Below are 20,667 nucleotides of genomic sequence, written 5' to 3'. Positions count from 1 at the left end.
AAATATCCACGTCAATGCTTGCCATGCCATGTAGAAAGGCCGACGTCCACATCAGTAATTTTTTGCCAAAATTAGTTGGATGAACTGAATTGGCAAAAATGTAAAATGGTTTAGGACTCAATTGACCAAAAAAAAAAGTTTAGGACCGAATTGACACGATTGCAATAGATTTATGACTTTTTTTTTGTAATTTTTCTTAATGATTCCGACGGAAGGAAAAGACGGAATGTGTTGTGAAATCACAAAGATGCTGCCATTAAAGAAAGTTATAAATGTAGGAAATGAGGTGTTAGATTCAATTGGATGCCATGCGGCTATGTGATTTCTGTTAGATAATATGATTTCGTGTGGATGCCATGCGCCTTTGCGATTTGACTTGTCGTTCACTTGTTGCATTCGAATCTTCTACTTCTTCGAAGAAAACAATTAGTAAGCATCAACTCATTTGGCAAATGCGTAAATATCATAGAAAATGGGTAAAATAAGAGGAGGTACTTAAGATATTATTAAGAGAGAAAAAAAAAATCGATACAATCAAGAATTTCTCATTTCACCCCTTCTCATGCAAAAGTCAGATTAGGAAAGGAAAATTACCAAAAAAGTCTTAAATATTTTGTAATTATGCCAATTCAATTCTAAATCCTTTTTTTTTTCCGATTCAGTCCTAAACCTTTTGCAATTATGCTAATTCAGTCCATCTAGCGAAATTTGGCCAGCCGATGCTGACATGAATGCCGACTGGCTAGCAATCGAATATTTTATTATTATTTCTGAATTATTTTATTTTTCTGTTTTTCTTTTCTTTTTCCCTTCACCTTCCTTCTTCTTTTTCAGAGAACACGGTCGCCAGTCTTCAGAGGAACGCCGGTCGCCGAGGTCTGGCGACCAGCTAGAGGGACGGCCGACTTTGCCAGCCCAGATCTGGTGAGGCTCGACCTTACCATCGTAGGCTCGAAATCTCAAGAGCAGCAGAAAAGAAAAAATGGAAGCTTGGTGTTTCTTTTGGGGGAAAAGGGACTCTGGGTGGTGAATCTGGTGATATATCAGGATGGTCGGCAAGGAACTACTCTGTTCGTCGGCCGCACAAGAAAAGGAACGACTCTGTTCTCCAGTTATGACGCGTCACCGTCTCCGAAAACTATTTTTTTCCATCTGATCCAATTGAAAAAACAAGAAAACGAGGAGCATTAGATGCTGAAACCCCAATCAGAAATTGGAAACTGGAAGTGCAGAAGGAGAACCCTCGAGAGAGGGGAAGCAAAGAGAGATCGAAGAGAGGCGAACATCGACGGGTAAAGGGGAGATGGTGGGGCATAGGGCTTCGGTTCGTGCATCCTCAATGTGGCGAGCCTCGCCCGGCCATGGCAAGGCTCGGTCTCGTAGGCCCCTGCAAGACCAGCCGTCCCTCTAACCGATCGCAGGACCTCGGCCACCAGCGTTCCTCTGAAGAAAGAGGAAGGGGAAGGAAAAAAGAAAAGGAAAAAACAGAAAATTAAAAAAAGAAAAGAGAAAAAGAAAATAAACTATAAAGAAAATTCAAAATTAATATTAAAATATTTCATCGCTGGCCGGCCGGCGTCCACGTCAACTTCGACCGGCCAAACTTCGCCGGATGGACTGAATTGGCACAATTGCAAAAGCTTCAGGACTGAATCGGCAAAAAAAATATATATTTGTTACTGAATTGGCACAATTACAATATGTTTAGGACTTTTTTGGTAATTTTCCCGATTAGGAATGGCACGTGAAATCTAACGAATGAGGTAGATGTGCACCCGAAACAGACTAGGGCAAACCCTAATTACGATAACATATGTTTATAAATAGCATATGAATCTCATAATTAAATGGGATAGTTCGATAAATAATCATTCTCGTCTCCGTGTATTCATTTGTTCAGTTTAGAAAGAAAGCAAGAGAAAAATTAAAACATGGCGCCCCCTCTCCACACTCCACCCGCCATGACAAGGGAATAATTCGGACAAAGACAAGTGCAAAAAGCGGAAATTAGATGCAGATGCTCTCGTGAGGTGATTAGTAATCGGAAATATGTCGAAAGGTGATGGCGTTGGGAACCGGAATCTGTAACGTTCACACCTGAAAGGAACGCGTTCAACGTCGGTTAAGCTGCGATTTCGGCAATTTTGCATCTTCTTTATGTTAAGCAAGGGATGGATACGTATATAGGTCATTCAATTTTGAGCACTTTTTGTCTCATTGGCTCCCTTCGTTTCACGAAAAATCTGATATTTTTGAGAAATGATTTCAAGAAGTAGTGAATTGACGAGCATACATGGACGATATTTTCCGAATGGTTGAAACATGAAATGTACCGGAAAATATCCTCCGTCGTCTAGTATGGAAAATCTGATTTGATTTCCCTCCGTGCACTTCATTTAATTATTTTTTTTTAATATTTTTTTATTTTAATTTTTCTTTTTATTATTTTTCCTTTCTCTTCAGCCAGTCGTCGGACATGGCGACTGCCCGGCCACAGGCGAGCGACGAGCAGTGCACTTAGGAGAATATGCTCGGTGTGAGTGAAAGAAAGGATGAAAAATGATTTTCTCTTTTAAAAAGAGGGAATCATTTTTCTCACTTTTGTAGGTGTCCTTTTTACTGATTGAATTTTTTTTTTTCATTGACTAATTTTCCGCAAATCGAATGCCCAAAAATCCAAACAAAAATATTTTTCTGAAGATTGTTTTTTGCTGAACAAGTGGAGTCTTAGTTTCAATCACCTCGGACGGGTTGGGTGGTACTGAAGACTGAGCAAATTATGATTTCCATATTCGAAATCACGAAGATGAAAGAGAGCTGGTCATATTGGGGTCGTCATTTTGAGCCACCTTGAATCGAAACAAAATTTCGAATGAAGGGAGGAGCTTCGTCAACTTTCCAGTACCGAGTATAGCCTTTTGCTTATCTTTCGCTCATGAGCGGATGCGATTGCAGCTATTCCCCATGTCCTGACGATGTTTTCAATACAAAAGTCAAATTCATATCCCAACAATTTGAGGGTGACCGACTGTATTTTGAAAACCAAGGTTAGCACTTAGCACCGACACTGTATCGACTATACAATTTGTCCTTCAATTGCGATCGCACACACATACGCACAAGCTGATTCAGAGGTCAATTGACACAACTCAATCTGCTTCGAGTTCTAGTGGATTAGACAAAGGATTGTCCCCTCTTTCGGCTCTGGGTTTGGAACACAGCATGAGTGCATGCGATTACTGTCATGTCATGTCGTGTAATTTCATCGTCATGTTTTGGTTTTGACTTGCCATATCATGCTATACAAGATGATTGCAATGTCATGTCATCTCGCCATTATGCTCTTATTTGTCATGTCATGTCATGTGATTACATCATCCAGTTCTGCATTTGATTTGTCCTATCTTGCTTCATGTGGTTATTGTCAGGTAATATCGTCCTTGTATGTCATGATCGAAGTTTGTATTCCGATTGACATTTGCATATGCACTTTCGCATACAAATAGCGTCATACCATTGTACACGACAAAACGGCCTCGTTGATTAACAAATGACATCAAATAGCGTTTCGCAACATTTCAAGATTTTAGAACAAAAATACCATGCATGCTTAGGAAAGTAAATTGGTGAATGCTTTAAGACTTAACGAACAATAGAACAAGGGGTCATGGGATGCTAATATGTCCAATGCGTAACTGAATTGTTTGGTGGTAACTCTGGTATGGTCGTTACATTCATTAATCACATCTTGTCCCATTCCTTATACTATAAGTCTTTACAATTTTTGGTATTTTTTACAATTTTTTAACTAAAACTTTTTGATTTTGTTAACTTGCGTTTTTTAATTGGATGTAAGATATTATTGAAGTAATATATGCACATAAAATCAGCATTCTTAAGATCAAAGAGTCGGGCGAAAAATTCGTGACAATCATAAGTACAAAGTTCATATTCTTCGGTCATTGATTACCAACCCATATGCTCCCATGTTTAATAAAATGCCGATTACCACAAAAAATACAAATTCCTAAATCAATAGGACCAAGGAGAAAGGAGCTCAGCGGGAAGAGGATTGTATCACGAGAGAAGCAAGGCCATACATAACATAACAACCACACTTGGAAAGGGTGGACGTTCCACTTAATCCCTATTTCATGGCCACATTTTTGTCCGGCCAAGTAATGTGAAACCTTTCTAACCCATCCATGTAGGTGTTATTGTTTGTCAGTGCCAGCGCTCACTCATGTCTCCACATTGCTCATTTTCCACGCAAAGTTCTAGCCCACGACCTGGCACGAGCACCCGAGCTCCTTCACCCGCTCAGCGAGTCGATTCGTGCAAACAAAAACCCTAGCTGCCAAAACCCTTTCTGAGGGACAGAGTTTCCCTCTCCCCATTATTTTCTTAAGTTATTTTGATCTTCTTTTTCCTTTTTCTTGCTTTTCTCCCATTTGGAAACTTATCTCTTCTAATTTAGCCTGGATCTAGAAACTTTTCTCTCTCCTTTATCTCGATCTAGTTTAGATCCGCTCTTTGAGCGTGTAGCGTGGATTTCTCTTGTTTTTTGTATCGTGACCTAAAAATCAGGCTAACTGATTATCAGATTAATTAATTGACTAACCTAATTTCGACCTTCCTAAGTCCTACCGAATTGCAACTTAGGTTTATTCTTGAGAAAATATTCAATCGGAGCCTCCACTAATTATTTACGATAGGTTGATTAGAAACATCTATAAAATAGCAGGAGAATTATTTTATCTCTATGAACCGGAGAAAATGAGTGTAGGGACTTGGTTACGCTAATTGAAAAAATTAACACCATTTCGGTACCAATTTCATGAAAAATCCCTTTTGGTTGATCGATGTGAATTGATTGGTTCAAAAGATGAAACGGACCATATGATACTCAAAAAATGAGAATTTTTGTGGTTTTCGGATTTAATGATGGTTATAGTGAAAACATGTCATAAAATGTGGTAACACCCAATTTTAACTAAGAAAATAATCTCTCAATGTCTTAACTTATGTTAGATGTTATTTTTTATATACAAACAAGGTTCCGACATGTTTGACCATATGATATTCAGAAAATGACTTTGTTTTCGTATTTTTCGGAAAAATAAGAAAAGCACTCAAAAGCAAAATAAACCAATAAAAAATTTGAACAAAAATAAAGAAAAATGCCCATAATATACATAAATTCACTGATTCCCAAAGATTTGAGTTAGAGAAAAATTTTATCTGCTACATCCTCGAAAATTCGAGCCAGTATGTGGATAGACGTATAGAACGACCTCATCCTTTTTGCCAAAAGGATAGAACACAAAATTCTATACTAAATTGCCATCCCATTCCATGAGATCACGGCTAAGTCATGCAATTTAATTTTCCGAAGGGTTTGGGCACATAGGAGAGCATATATTATGAGCATGTTTGTTTAAAATTGTGCAAATTTTATAACAATCAAAACAAACAAGCACGACAAAAATAAAATAAAAATGAGCCACTTATCCTTGAAATTTTTGAAAATATGCAAGGGGTGCCCGAAAAATATGAGTTGGGGATCCACCTTTCCTCATCCAAAGAAATCTGATCCAATTTTAATTCGAGAAAATTATCTTTAAGGTTTGGAAAAATCAATTCAGATAATTCTCAAAAAATGTGGATATAATCCAATGAACTCAAATCTTATCTCTAACAATTCAATATTATCAGAAAATCACAAGATAGATCCAATTAACTAATTGATATGCATTCTCAACAAATTACATGTTAAAGATAGACATTGAGATCAAAAAATTTATCCATGACAGACAAAGTTGTTCGATCGAGCACAAATCCTTATCCACATCATGAAGATAGCATCAAAACAGTCATGAGATAAGGCAATTTCCACCCATCCGAAGCAAGAGATAATCATCACAATGAAACTAACCTCCCTATGTAGATTTCGGCCATGGTAAGGCTTATATGCCGAAAATTCCAGATTAATTCACAAAAAAAACTCTGATTGATTTTTAATCCAATTTGATCTCAAAAATTGTTGAATGAATCGTTATTTTGAGAAAAGACATGATTCCATTTAAATTTTATCAATTCTCAAAAAAGAACGTCATCAAATTCAGCCAATGCATGGATCAATTTATCTTAGAAAAATCAATTTTTTTTCTCTTGCACCAAGCACATTAGTTTTGGTTCTAACAAAAGATGAACAGAAAAAGGGTTGAATCTTCCAATTTTAATTGCAAATCGAGTATGCTCAAGATAGTGCAAGAACATCAATGCATGTTTCCAAGTAAATAAGCATGATTATGTAATCAAAAGTTTGAGAATTTGTACCTTTTTGCAAACAACTTTCAGCGCACGCGCACTTGATGTAATCGACCCCAAAATCGAATCTTTTCGAGTTCGATTTGCTTGAAACTAGTCCCAAACGATCTAGCACAAGTAGTAAAGGGATTAGGGCTTAAAATAATACCAAAAAAAAAATATTAATTGGCCTTGAACCATGGCTGAACAATGGCGTTTTTCAGGCTAGTTGGTAGGGCGGCACGGCAGGGACAACGGCGGCTTCTCGGGCTTGGACGGGAGGCTCCGGGTGTCGGATTGTTGCACCGTCAGCAACTGGTGATAGATCGATGAGTGAGGATCGTCATGGTGGCTGGCAATAATCGAACGGAGCAGGGACAGTGACGCATGGTGGGTTGGCGCGAAACTGCTCGCTGTAGTTGGCGGGTAGGAATCTTCTAGCCATGATCTCTCTCTCTCTCTCTCTCTCTCTCTCTCTCTCTCTCTCTCTCTCTCTCTCTCTCTCTCTCTCTCTCTCTCTCTCTCTCTCTCTATGAATATATTACCAAAAAATACCCCCATTATGCTAGAGCCAAGGACTTGCTTATATAGGGCTTGGTCCTTAGAGTCCTAGTAGGAGTAGGAGTCTTTAGGAACCCTTTGGATTTGTAATCCTAGTTGAAGTGGAATCTAACATGAGCCGTTAGATTTCGAGAGTCCGAATCAACTAGAACTCTCTGTTATTTTCAGCCAAATAAGGATAGAGTTTCAGTTTCTTAAAACTGTAACCTCTAGTTAAGATAAGACTCTTTTAATGAATTTGAAATTTTGATCTTTGAAGAGTCCTAATCAATTACAATACTAAGAATTTTCGTCCAAATGGAGGTCCCCATGAGTTGGTCAAAATTCCTAGGCTCTTGTGGGCTCATTTTGTGATTCCGGGTCTAATTGGACATTAACTAATCAAATGGGTAATTAACTAAGGGCCTTTCGTAATTATAAGAGCTAAAATGGGCTGATTTGGGATCAAATTGAGTCCAAAATCATAGTGAAAAATTCAACATACTTATGTCCATGTCATGGCCGAATTCTTTGATCAAATTACGGGCTTGACTCACATTTTCGGGCTCAATTAAGGCTTTTCTTAAATAGTAGACATTAAATTAAAAGCCTTAATAATCAAGCTTGAATGAGCAGAATTGAGCTTGAAAATAAGTTCACTTAGCTCACAAAAGTTCGGCACACACCCCCAATGTCCTAGTCGAAAATTTCAGACTAAGTCCGGTCCAGTTGCCTATCAAATTAAGCTCAACTGCTCCCCCTTTGGTCTAAATGCAAATGACTAACAGAAAATAAATATGCAATGTATGAAAAATTATTTTTGGTGAGAACTATATCTAATTCTCAGTTTATGTTTAAATGAATGAACTTTTAAAAATCAAAATTTAGGTGTCAACAATTTGGAGCTTGTTTTGTTCTGAAATTGTTTGAGATGTCTTTTGATTTGTAGTTGAATTGCAATATTTCTTGCTTGTATCCCGAGGAATTGAATGAAATGAAATGTTACTTTTGATCAAAAATATCCACCTGGCCAATTTTGTCGAAAAATTGATGACGTGGACGCCGCCGGTGCCACGTAAGACCGCTGGCACCGACATGAATATTCACCGGCCTCCGGGTGAGAGTTGGTCAGCCCTTGGCGGTCGAGGACGAGGGCTGGCTGCCCTTGCCAAGTATTAAAAAAAGAAAAAATTAAAATAAATATTATTAAAAATATCCACGTCAGCGCTTATCATCCTATGTGGCACCGCCAACGTTTACGTTGGTAAATTCTTGCCAAAATTGGCCGGATGGACTGAATTAGTATCAATATAAAAAGTTTTAAGACTAAATTGGTCCAATTGAAAGGTTTAAAGCTAAATTGACAGCAATCCAATCGGTCTAGGATTTTTTTGGTATTTTTCTCTGAAAATCATACTAGAGTTTCCGCCATCAAGCTGGGTAAACCAAAGTCAGTCGGACACCAAAAAGGTTTAGACAGTAAGGGAAGGTGCACCTGTGAAGGGACCGGTTAAATGAAAACCTGAGGTTTGAGGTCGGGCAGGTCACAGTTACGCAAAGAACGGATTAGCATCCCACGACATCCTTAGGTATCACAGCTATATTTGTGTTTCTTCTTAAAACATATACCAATTTTTTTAAAATTTTGTAATGTCGCCAGAACACTTGTACGATGTCATTATTTATTGACGATTCCATTTCTCATGTACGGTCGCGTGACTTCGTTTATGTGTGAAAAATGCATATGCAAATGTCAATCGAAATGTAAACTTTAACCATGACGTAAAAGAATGATATAACATGGCAGATAACTACATGGAACACGATATGAAAGATCACGAGCAAAACGGTATGATGGAGTGGCATGATTTGGAAAATCGGATGGAAGACATGATGATGAGAGATGACATGGCAATAATCGTATACGACATGACATGATAAATTAGAAACTAAGCATGACAACGATGGAATGACATAATAATAATCACACCTACGCGTATTGTGTTCTAAAACCAGAGCTGAAAGAGGGTATAATCCTTTTGTTGGGGAAAATATGCAAAAACAAAAAAAAAATTATAAACTTATTGCATTAGAATTAATTGAATTCTAAACCTTCCAATTGGATCAATTTAATCACAAACCCTTTGTATTTGTGCCAATTGAGTCCATCTAACAAATTTTGGATGGAAATCGTTAACGTATACTCCGTCTTCCTTACGCAGCGCAGTCGGCACTAGACATGGCCAATTTTTTACTAGTATTTTGAATTTTTTTATAATATTTTATGGTTTTTTTTTAAAATTTTTTTCCTTTGCTTCACTTTCCTTTTTTTTCTTTGAAGGCCGGCTGGCTGGCAACACGTTCCGGCATTCAGCCCAAAAAAAAACAATAAACTGAAGAAAAGGAAAAAACCATAAAGATTAATAACAAATTCAAAATATTAACAAAATATTATTAAAAAATATCTACATCAATACTGGCCATACTACGTAAAGTGACCGTCAGCAATTTCAAGCCAAAATTAACAAGATGGACTCAACCGACACAAATGCAAAGGATTAAGAATTAAATTGATCTAATTAAAATTTATAACAAAATTGATATCAATGCAATAGGTTTAAGACTTTCCTAATACTTTCCCCTACTTTTATTTTATCTAACATACCAGAACGGGAAGCAGATTGAGCCGTGTCAATTAACCTTTGAAACAAGCATACATGGTATTGCAATTGGAGGACAAATTGTTGTAGTCTGTACAATGTTGGTGCTAGTGCTAACCATGGTTTTCAAGTTTCAAGCTACAGTCGGTCAGCCAAAGATTGTTGGGCTATGAATTTTTTGTATTCAAAACATCTTCAGAACTGGGGGAATAGCTGCAATCGCATACGGACATGAGCGAGGTAAAAGCAACAGGCTGTACTCAGCACTGTAAAGTAGATGAAGCTCTTCACTATGAAATTTTGTTTCAATTCAATGTGTTTCAAAATGGCAACCCCCTATCATCAACTCAATTTCTTCTTCGTGATTTCGAATATGGAAATCATAATTTACTCAGTCTTCAGTACTGCCCAACTCATCCGAGTCGGTTGATATCAAAGCCGCGTAGTATCTCCACGTCACTCAGTCATTCACTACTCGATGGGTGAAATAGAATGACAGAGACAGAAGTGCCCAAAATTGAATGACCTATAAAGGTATCCATCCCTTACTTACCAAAAAGAAGATGCAAATTTGCCGAAATTGCAGTTTCCCAATGAAATGCTTGTCGTTCCAAAGAAAGCAAAGGTTTATTCTTTCGTCCTTCCAAGCTTCAACAACTTCATTACATTCTCATAAACAATGAATGTTATTGAGGAAGCAGGGACATTTTTCAGTATGTTGGGTGTGATTCCTTTGTAGAAACCCCGAAAGCCTTCAAACCTACAAAGCCAGAATGGCATGAAAATTCTGTACCCGTCGAGATGAGCGAGATAGAGTCCAAATCACATATAGTTGCATTACCTTGCAGTTTCTTTCACGACATGCCAGGTATCCATATATCTGGGGGTACCATCAGTGTACGGCCGTTGCTGCAAAAGGAATGAAGAATTGACAGAGCATTGAGTTTATCAAAAAGTGGTCACTCAGAGTCGTCAAAAAGCTTCAAAGCAGTAGTATATTTCGAAGAGAATGAACTTGGACTATGGGATTACCTGCAATCGAGTTCGAATCACCTGGAACAAGAATAGATTCTATTATAAACAGAAAATGACAAATTGAAAGGAAAATGCTTGAAGCAATAAATAAGCTCACCTGAAATGGATAACTCAGAAGAATGGCTGCAAGTTTAGAGGATGCCCCCAGTATTGCATAATCAACTGAGTTCTGCAGATAAAATCTTAAGTTGGACAAATAGCAAACGAAATATTGAAACGGTTTTTTTCCCCATAAAAACTGTTTCTGAAAAGACGCAAGCAATTAAATTTCTTTTTCTTTATTGATTGTGGCGGTGGTTGGGGAGGAGGGCATTCATTACAGAAACCAGTTTGGCGTAATTTAATTAAGAGTACCATTCGCATTAGCAAATTTTGTTAAATATATCGATAGTTTGGAAGTACTAGAATACGATCAACAAAAGATGTTCCTAAACATGAGTCTCCAACTTTTGTACAATATGAAGTCATAACAACCAGCAACATTATTTTAGTGTCCTGGAAACTTGGGTATTTGTTGCCGACCAGTTCATTGAAAAGCAGAGATTTAGAGACCACTTCATGAATTAAATTTCTGAAAGATTTCAAATCATGGATTGTTGTTGGCGAATGAGGTCTATTGCCAAATTTATCCCAAAATTTCAATTTCACCTACAAATAACCCTGCCCCAAATATCAGGCTGCAATGCTTCTAGGTGAAACATTACCATCTATTACATTGAAGACATTCCCAACTTCAAGCTCAAAATGCCAGATAACACCTCCACTGCAAACATTGCATGTATAGATATTTTCTTCCTTATCCAAACGAAATAGATAAGCCTCAGAAGAACTATGAACCAATTATATAAAATGGAAAAAGAACCAGTAAGAGAATTGTAGCCTTAGAACTGATCAATTGCAAGAAATTGCAAGACTGGCTATAAATGGAAGATACTAGAGCGCATTTTGTGAAAATTCAGAAAGAAAGCGTAATAACATGCTCACCAGCATCTTATCAGCACTTTCAGGCCTCTCTTTCCTTCCTTTCGCCTTAAGTTCAATAACAACTTTCCGAAGTTCCTCATAGGAAGTGAACTGAATAGCACCATGAGAAACCTGCTAATAGATTACACCGTAATTGAGATAAATAACGCAGAACAATTGACCAAATAGAACAATTTATGATGGAAGAGGGTAAAATACAAAGCTACTCATCACCAACAACAGTTTCTCAGCCATCCTTGTTGTGCAAATTACTGAAACAGGGCCTTTCTCCCTTCCCAGTTACACTAGTGGATCATTGTTTCCTATTCTACAGACCAATCTCTTTAGGTTCAATTAAATATAATCAGTTACCAGAAAGAGACTCGGAACGATCCCTTTGTATAAAGCACGCCAACCTTCCTCTCTCATTATGGTTCTAAAAGCATCTGATCATCACATATGAAGCAATAGCAACAGTTAGTATGCATCAATGAGGCCTTCACGAAGAACTGCTTAAAAAAAGGATTCATAGGCCATGTTCTGTCCATGTTTATCCAAAATTGAATGGCAATTGCTCTTTCCCACAAAGAGTAGAAGTTGTCTTTAATTTTTCTCTTCCCCTATAGATAGAAGAACTTCATCAACAAAACTACCAATCCCAAACAGAACCATTCGTAAAATGAGATAATTTGTCAAACCTAACGAGGGAAGTTGTAGTATGTTATCTTGTAGAGTAAATGAAAGGGGTTGATCCAAGAGTAAAACCAGAAACACGTGTGAAAGATTAAAGATTAGTTAATTTGAGGTTTCCAAAGTGCATAGTATACTGGATTTCTCCTGCAATGGATAGACAATATATATTGCAGGTGGATTATAATGCATACATATCTTTCAACTGCACCAAACCACGTTTAAAAAAAAACTAAATAATCCTACTACGAAAGAACATATTGAATAACAGTAGTGAACACTAAATTAACAGAATGTTGTTCCAAATTCTGAAGTATGAAAATCGGTAAAGAATATCCACAGATAAGCATCTCCACTGACAGAATTTCAGAGCCAAAGTCATGCAACTCACTTAAATATCGGTATCTCAGAGATGACATAATAAGCAAGCCAATGCAAGGTGTGAGGCAGACCATAAAATCCAGAATAAGGTTGGGTTTGATGAAGTGGATTCTGAAGTTGCAATCTTGTTTTTATGAGCCAAACTGGATTTGTGCACAGAGAAACCTGGAAAGGAAAACAAGAACTTTATGTTAGCATATGTATCTATCTCCACAATGTAGGATACCACAGAATCAATTAAAAAAATTCAAAACAGTAGGTAGATTATTTCCAAGAAAAATACTTTTACCCACACTGATAAAGAAAAAAACTACGGACACATCAAAGTGGAATACTATTGTCACTTCCCAAAATCATTAAAAAGTAGTTCTCAAAGATAGACATACATGAAACTTCATTTAGTGGCCCCAATGCAGCTGGGCCTATAACAAAATCTTTCTCTCTCTTGAAGTGATACAATATTGTCACTTCCCAAAAGCATTAAGAAGTAGCAAACCATCCATCATCTCAAAGATTGGCATACATGACATTTCATTCAAAAGTAATGGCCACATATTTATTGTGAGAGATAACTAAGCATCCATGTAGCGGGCGGGGGAGCCGTCTCCCCACACACAAAAGTTTTCTGCCACAGTCCACAAAATGTTCAATTTTTCATTGATTAAATGTTTAAACAGCTTAAAGCAACACAGAACCTTTACTCAGTTGTGGCAGAATCATACGACACAGCTCAAGGCATGATTTTTTTATGGACTATCTGGCAAAATCACTATATCATCTTCAGATATCAACAATCTATGTGAAGATCTGATACTTGTCTACACTCAAAATCCATCATTTACCAGCACCATTCTCACAGAATATCTAGTTGTTTCAGCCAGTATACCCAATCTTTCTAGTGCCGAGTTTGACTTTCGAATTCGAACAAGGGCAACATAGAGCTTTATAGCTCATCAAAAATCATTCTTTCCATGGCAGAATTCTTGACTCCACTTATTATGTATATGATTCAACATGCCAACTATTAAACAACTTATTAGAAACACAAGACAGCCTCCCGCTTGACCGATTTCTCGGAGTCGGAGGACGATCTCTCATCTGATGACCCTGAACAAGAAGAAGCTGCTCTCTATGTGAGATCAGCTCCCAATCTTTCTATTGCAGGCACTAGAATAACTGCTATAGCTAGTCAACAAGAAAGTTGACCTCTGCCAGACGATGATACTGATGTTAGAGACCACATGATGTAAAATCATGCAGTAAAGTGCCTAATTGCCAATTGGCAAAAATCACGATAGACCAAAGTGAACCCTGATATGCTAAGGGACCAGAAGTGTAATTTAACTTCACATGATAAAGTTAAGCAATTTGCAAAAGACATACAAAAAAAGAGGTCTCCAATTCCTCTGTGCATAAAAACATGTTTTGCTTTCTCAAAGAATAATATTATAATTGGTTAATATGATGCTATTACATTAGTCTGTCTATTGGAAGGTAAAGCATAACAATTCAATCCAAATGAAGAATATTCGTCTAGTTGAAAAGATTATCCTAGAGATATAAGTAGATAACAACATAGTACGTAAAAAGAAATGACACGAGGATGTTCGTATCTAAAAAGTTCGCTATCCAAAGGGGTGCTCAAATATGACCAAAACTTCAATTACCATAAACCCACAGATATAATGTGGATTAATAAACAGATAGCACAAAATAGAAAAAGGAAATCACAAGCCAATATAAAAGTATGACAGAAGTTAGAAATATAAGAATATAAGTTCCATGATCATGGACTTTCCTATCATACAAAATACAATGTTTCCTTGATATTACAAAGAATCAATGAATGACTGACTCAAACGGAACCAAATGAGTTCAAAGCTGATTACTTTGAATTAGTCTGACCACATCCATGCTCACCCTTGTAGCAAGCCATCCTCCAAATTTTGAGACTTATAAGGTGGCTGAAGGCTAATTTTTTTACCTTTACATTTAGCAAGGTTTTTCTTTGTTTTTTACATTTTTACTGTAAATTCTCATTTTAAGATAAATTGTTCATGTGGAAGTATGAGCTCGAAACAAAAGTGGCAGTAAGAAATATCGTGGTGATAAAGCCCCTGGCGTGATGGTCATTACCTTTCTTTGAATCTTAGCAGCAGTGTAACTGTAATTGTGTCATGTCCGTCTTCAGTGACTTCAGTGAGTAGGAAACTTTTTAAAAAAAGTCTCAATGCCTTTTTTTTTTATATCTCGTCATTTAAAGAAAGGGTGGGATTGATATATTAGATATTTCCGACCTCTCAATTGGGTGGCAGAAACTCAGTGCAAAAGTACTCACTAACCAGCTCCGATCTGTACTTTCAAAATCAATCTCATCTTCTAAAAGTTCTTTCGACTTAGGTAGGCAAATACTCAAACTCTATTTTAATTGCTAACAAGTGCCCTCTTATGGAATTGGCATCTGGAAAATCATAAGAAAGGGATAGATATTTTCATTCGAAGTATAAGTTTGAGGGGGGTGATGGATGCAGAGTTTGGATTCCAGCATGTTGTTTTAGTACAGCAATCCATGTCTTAATTCTCTGTTTAACATCTACAGTAATACCCATAGGAATCCAATTATTAGCATAAGTTTTAAGCTGGAAGCTGAAGCTCTTTGCTAGAATGTTGCTTCTCTTTAGATTACTAAATCAGATAGTTCAGGCGATGACAAGTTACAGTGACTTCTTTTCAAGTAAACCCTCTCCCTATCAAATCTCGTAATTATTATTATTTTTTTTTTTTGGCCAGCAACTCCAATCAATTTCCTGCTAAAGCAAATTGGCTTTCCAATGGGGTTCCAAATTAGTTGTTGGATTATCAGACTCTGTCTGCACATAAAGTTTTTATAATTTTTTTTAAGATTTTGTCTGTTGATTTGTTTAATTGACGTAACATTAAGGAAGAGATCAGTCACCAAAATAAGATTTACTGGTGAATGTTCTTTATCAAAGTTTCAATTTCCTTTCATATAGTTCAGTTTATTATACCTCTAGCAGTAGAAACAAAAGAGAATAAATCTTTAAAAGCTTGTCTTTTGATATAAGTTAAACTCTGTCCTCTTGAAAATTGCCTGCAAATATATGAGCGCTTCTCCATGAAGTTAAAAGTTAGTGTGTGACTAAATCATGTCGTCGCTCCAGTTAAAGGTACACGCTCAGAAACATGAACCAAAATATTCAAAGCACAAAATTTACTGATATAAAAGAAAAGTGAGTAAACATCCACACAGAAAGAATAAGCTATTCACACAAGGTCAATACAGCAAACTGGTTGACTTTATGGGCAACAGGAGATTGTCCAGATTCAAAGCAGTGGCGAAAGCTAGTTTTTGAAGCTTCACCATACTAACCAGAACTCCAGCTTCTGCAGCAGAAGCAAGATGAAGACCAGGGGATAGGCTTTCCTCTCTCCTTGCAGAATATCTTTCCTTGGCTCGGCCATAGCTGCGAGGGAAAAAATTCAGGTGTGCACATAAGATTACATTATCCATCAAGATAAGATAGACTATCAAACAGTTCACCACAAAGGGTTGACTGAAGACCATTCATAATGGAGCTCAACTCCAGAAATCTATCACCATGAATTAAATGTTTAAAGACAAAAATCAGATGAACAAGTTGGGACAAACTGCAATTTCACAACCAGATTGGTGAGGGAGCCAGTAAAGTTCTTGCTTTATCTGGTTCAACTTTATGAACCCCCGATAAAACCATTGAGAAACCTTTAAATAGACTTACTATTTCCGACACGATAATTATAGTAACATAATTTTGTATACATATGATATATGTCATAGCTGACTCCACACCTGAATAAAAGAGAAGAGTGGCGAGTGAGATAGTCATCCGCTGGCATGCCTTTTTCCACCTGACTCTCTATGAAATAAATCCTAAAGAAATTGTGCTTAAGCTAGGTCATCAGCTAGAAGTGTACAGTACTTATAGAAATACGTGACCAGGAGGTAAACCAAACACATCCCATGCCTTTGAAGCTCTGTGTTTGACATTCAACTCTTAGCCTAATGCACTTTCCCACGTACAGTTCATTGTGTATTGATTACATGGCTTACTCTCGTCAGAACATGGTCGACTGTATGGTTAGATGGTCCAAGCATGGTGTCGATGATTTGAATGATAACTACAACAACTGTTGTTCTTTTTTCTTTTCTTCACCACCAAATCCGAGTCAAACTAGATTTTTTCCCTGGTCAAATTGTCCATTTGAGTGGTTCAATCAGATCAATGCAACCTATAGAATTTTGTTCGACAATGCCCTTAAGTTACGAGATAAGGTGTAATTTGATATTTAAATGTTATATAGTTCAGTGGTCTAAATAGGACTGGACTCTAAAGAGGTTCTCGAATTGGAAAGTCCATACAATGACTCCAAGCATGCAGCATTTGTTGAATCAAAAAGTCTAGGTTGGCATCTTAAAGCTGCCCATATAATGTCATGAACTGTTTTTATGGCAAATTGTCTGCCTACAGCCCTATACTTAATTTGGAGAAAGAAAATTCTTCAGCATTATTGCTCTTGCCTGGGCTGGGCAACCCATTCTATATTGAATATTGAAATTCTACATATCTGTATTATCTCTTCGTAACTCACCTCATTGATATTTCAGTGAAATATCCCAACCTATAATTCAAGGTAGTTTTCCACTGTTTTTTGAAAGACTAACTCTGGAGGATGTTCCAAAAACATGCCTTTAGTCTGTGGAAACAAAGTTGTTAAGAACAATCAACTATTAATAGAGATTGAGGAAATGCCTTGAACATTGATATTGACAGCAGGCCCAACAATGGCAATAGTAAACTGCTACTCAAGTAGCAATAACCATTGAATTCTCTTCTTTGAAAATAATTCTTGGATGAAATTACTCCCATTTCCAAGCTATGTATTTGCTAAAGCCTTCCTCTAACTTATTGCAGGATTTACAAAAACAAATTGAAAGATGCAGCTTTCCTTGCTCATAAAATGTGAATGGGTAAGTAATAATTCCGGGAACAGTAAAGGGAGCAACAGAAAATTCAGAAGAGATGAAGACAAAGAACCAATACTGAATGGTCAAATACATCAGACCTACCAAGCATAGCACTTACAAGAAGAAATATAGACCCCATGAAAGGCTTGACCCAAGTACAGCAGGTAAGAAGCCAGCATAAAGACCTCTCAAACCCTGCAAGAAAAACTCATTGACATCTGCAAAAGTTGTTTCTGCATCTAAAACTACAGATAGGCTTTCAAGACCAATGTTGGAAAGGTCAAACAATTGCCGAATAAAACTGGAGTTGCAGACATAACGACGCATAGAAACTTGACTAGAACTCAAATATAACAGGATGATAAAGCAAAGTTGTATGATCAGACAGACAGACAGATGTCATTTCAGCAATCAATGAATTTCTTCTCATAATATCATGCAATGTCTTTGGCAAGTGCTCATATCAGCGTATATAGAGAGAAAACAGCATTGAACTTGCTTTGAGTTTCTCTGTAACCTACATAGAGAACAGCTATAAATAGGAGAGGGAAAGCATTTAATATTCAAGGGGATGGTTATGGAGAAAGTGACAGAAGATGCAACAGAATATAGATACTCGCAATTGAAGTAATCAAACTTATGAAATTCTTAATGATAGCTGGTTGTATTCACCTATTTTCGCAATAATAGCTTGTTCCACAGCAGGATTAACTGCATTGTGGGTCTTTAGGATTGGTGTATTCTTTTAATCTACTATATAATCCACCAAGAAAAATAGAGCAATAGAGGCATATTTTCCTATTCCATCATCATTCTCTCTCGTATCGAATTATTTCGTATGATATGTTAACGCCATTCATGATGGGTTTACTCACAGTCCATAGGTGTGACCCCAATTGAAATGGTTTCTTTAAAAAGAAAAGAGGTAAAACAACTCCAACCATTAACAGAGCAACTTTGAGTTTGGGGGCGTGGCATCATCATCATCAACCAGCATAGAAGACAATGAGGAGCCTAGCTCCTTACGTGATGACCATCCCAATACATCAAGAAAAGAGGTCCCTTTGTCATCCTTGATGCATTCGTGAATTGGCCTCTGATCTTGATGGGCAAGTTGGTAGGAACAAATTGAAAGGTGAATACGAAGAACTTATTGACTGGGTGGATACCATTGAAAGAGCCTTTGACCATGAGAAGATATTCATAAATTTGCAGAGTGCTGTTCGAGGCCATCAAGCTATAAGACAGGATCTTTATAAACTGATTATGACATGAAATTCAAATGTAAGGAGCGCCATAAGAATTTCCCACCTCAAAAAAAGTAGGCCCTTACAAAGTTACACCATATTAAGGCAGAAGGGTCGTCAATGTAAAAGTACACGACCGAATTCGAGCCCCCCTTCAAATATTTGCAAACACTTTCAACTCATAAAGTGGCATTTGCTTAATGTTTGAGAGCCTCTACGCTAGAGTTCCGCACAATCTGTTACCTTCTCCATCACCACCATCCCATCCGCTACTAAAAAGTTCATTCGATTAAATAAACCTCAGAGAGAGAGAGAGAGAGACACACACACACACACACACACAGAAGCAGGAACTGGGAGAACCTCGGAGCGAGCAATGGCGAAGAGCGCTTGGGGAGTGTTCTTGTAAGTCGGAAGATACACGACTCTGCCATCGTTCGCTGTGTGAGTACACGAAAAAGTCCCACCTCAGTCAAAAAAGCAAACTCAAACTCAGCACACGCCGATGCACCTGAGAGAGAGAGAACCTTGGAACCGGGTGCGGACGACGTCGAGGGGATGCGTGGCGGCGACGGTGGCGAACCCGGCGAGGCCTCCGGCGGCGGCGTTCTCCCACTGCCAGTGCGTCTGCGACATGACATGCGCAGTGGGGGGGGGCGCGAGGTCGAATGGGGGCGCTACCTCAACTCATTCACTCGCAGTCACATTCGAATTTCGCACGAAGAAGACGACGAAGAAGAAGAAGAAATGGGCGGAGATTGCGCCAACTGCGCCGCCATAATCCGCCAGAGACTGATCTGAGCTCGTTCAACGTCTTCCCGATCGAGGGACAACGCAACCAGAACAGGCCCGTCTTCCTAATCAAGCCCGGTCTTAGATCATGTGTGGGACCTACCAAAATTAAAAATGGTTACGACGTATCGAGCTAACGCGCAACCTATGATCGACATTATATATGTTTTCTCCGTCAATGACCGGTTAGGTAATTGAAGCACGCGATCTCTAATTAGCAAAGCGAGTCTTGCACGGATCAATGGGCATGCTAGATTTCGGAAACGCGGGCAAACGTTTTTCTGAAAATTGACATTTATCATAGCAAGTCGAGACTATTAAGGTATTGAAAATAAAGATAAATACTAGGTTACTGCATCGAATTAATATCCGAATCTACCAAGATGCAATTGCGATTCCGTTGTTCGGAGAAGTTGGAGACCACTTGAAAGATTCGCGAATTGAACCTCTATGCTTTCGAGAGAAGTTGGTCTATGGATTATGCCTGTCATTATTAATCTCTAATACATTATGGCTATTGATAGTCACGACGATAAATACTACGGATGCACGCGATTTGGGAGTGCCAAAGTTAGGGTCGGCCTAAACTTATTGGACTAGAACATCATTTTTGCCAATTTAATCATCAAACCTTTTTACGTTTTGCTATCCTATTAGGCTAAAACGTCATTTTTGTCAATTCAATCCTCAACCATTTTATTTTTTGCCAATTGAGGTCATTCGATCAATTTTAATCAGAAATCGCCGACGTAAGCGATAGCCGTTCTGCATTACACAATCGATGCTAATGTAAACAATCATTAATATACTTTAATATTTTTTTCAATTTTTTTTATTAATACCCATCCCGAGTGAAGGGTCACTAGCTAGGGAGTAGGGACATTGGGGAGCCGTATCATTCCCGGTTTGATATGGCCGGTTGACTCTAAACCCGGTTCGGAAATTGCATGACCAGTCTATTTTTTCAGAAATGACTGCAAAGCCCATTCTTTGGTCCAAGGAAAATCAAGTTGGGCCTTGCAAT

At 37.8% G+C, this 20,667-nt stretch overlaps 1 protein-coding gene across 2 annotated transcripts; it reads right to left on the bottom strand.

Annotated features, from left to right (window-relative positions):
- Window positions 1-10,117: 10,117 nt before the first annotated feature.
- On the bottom strand, window positions 10,118-19,673 carry LOC115754894 (folate transporter 1, chloroplastic). Of its 2 annotated transcripts, none has more exons than XM_030694073.2 (11): window positions 19,379-19,673; window positions 19,215-19,291; window positions 17,723-17,799; window positions 15,970-16,063; window positions 12,650-12,743; window positions 11,880-11,953; window positions 11,529-11,642; window positions 10,642-10,713; window positions 10,542-10,562; window positions 10,351-10,418; window positions 10,118-10,269 (listed from the first exon to the last, which is right to left on the bottom strand). In XM_030694073.2, the coding sequence occupies exons 1-11, from the start codon at window positions 19,485-19,487 to the stop codon at window positions 10,137-10,139; spliced, it is 933 nt and encodes a 310-aa protein (XP_030549933.1). In that variant the 5' UTR covers window positions 19,488-19,673; the 3' UTR covers window positions 10,118-10,136. The 2 variants fall into 2 exon arrangements, with proteins under 2 accessions (XP_030549933.1, XP_030549934.1); XM_030694074.2 differs by having other exon boundaries at window positions 11,529-11,639; window positions 19,379-19,672.
- Window positions 19,674-20,667: the final 994 nt, after the last annotated feature.

Source organism: Rhodamnia argentea, chromosome 9, assembly GCF_020921035.1.
Source record: "Rhodamnia argentea isolate NSW1041297 chromosome 9, ASM2092103v1, whole genome shotgun sequence".
In the NCBI taxonomy this organism is placed as follows: domain Eukaryota; kingdom Viridiplantae; phylum Streptophyta; class Magnoliopsida; order Myrtales; family Myrtaceae; genus Rhodamnia; species Rhodamnia argentea.
The sequence above is the reverse complement of the archived record's forward strand: the minus strand, read 5'-3'. Positions and strand labels throughout refer to the sequence as shown.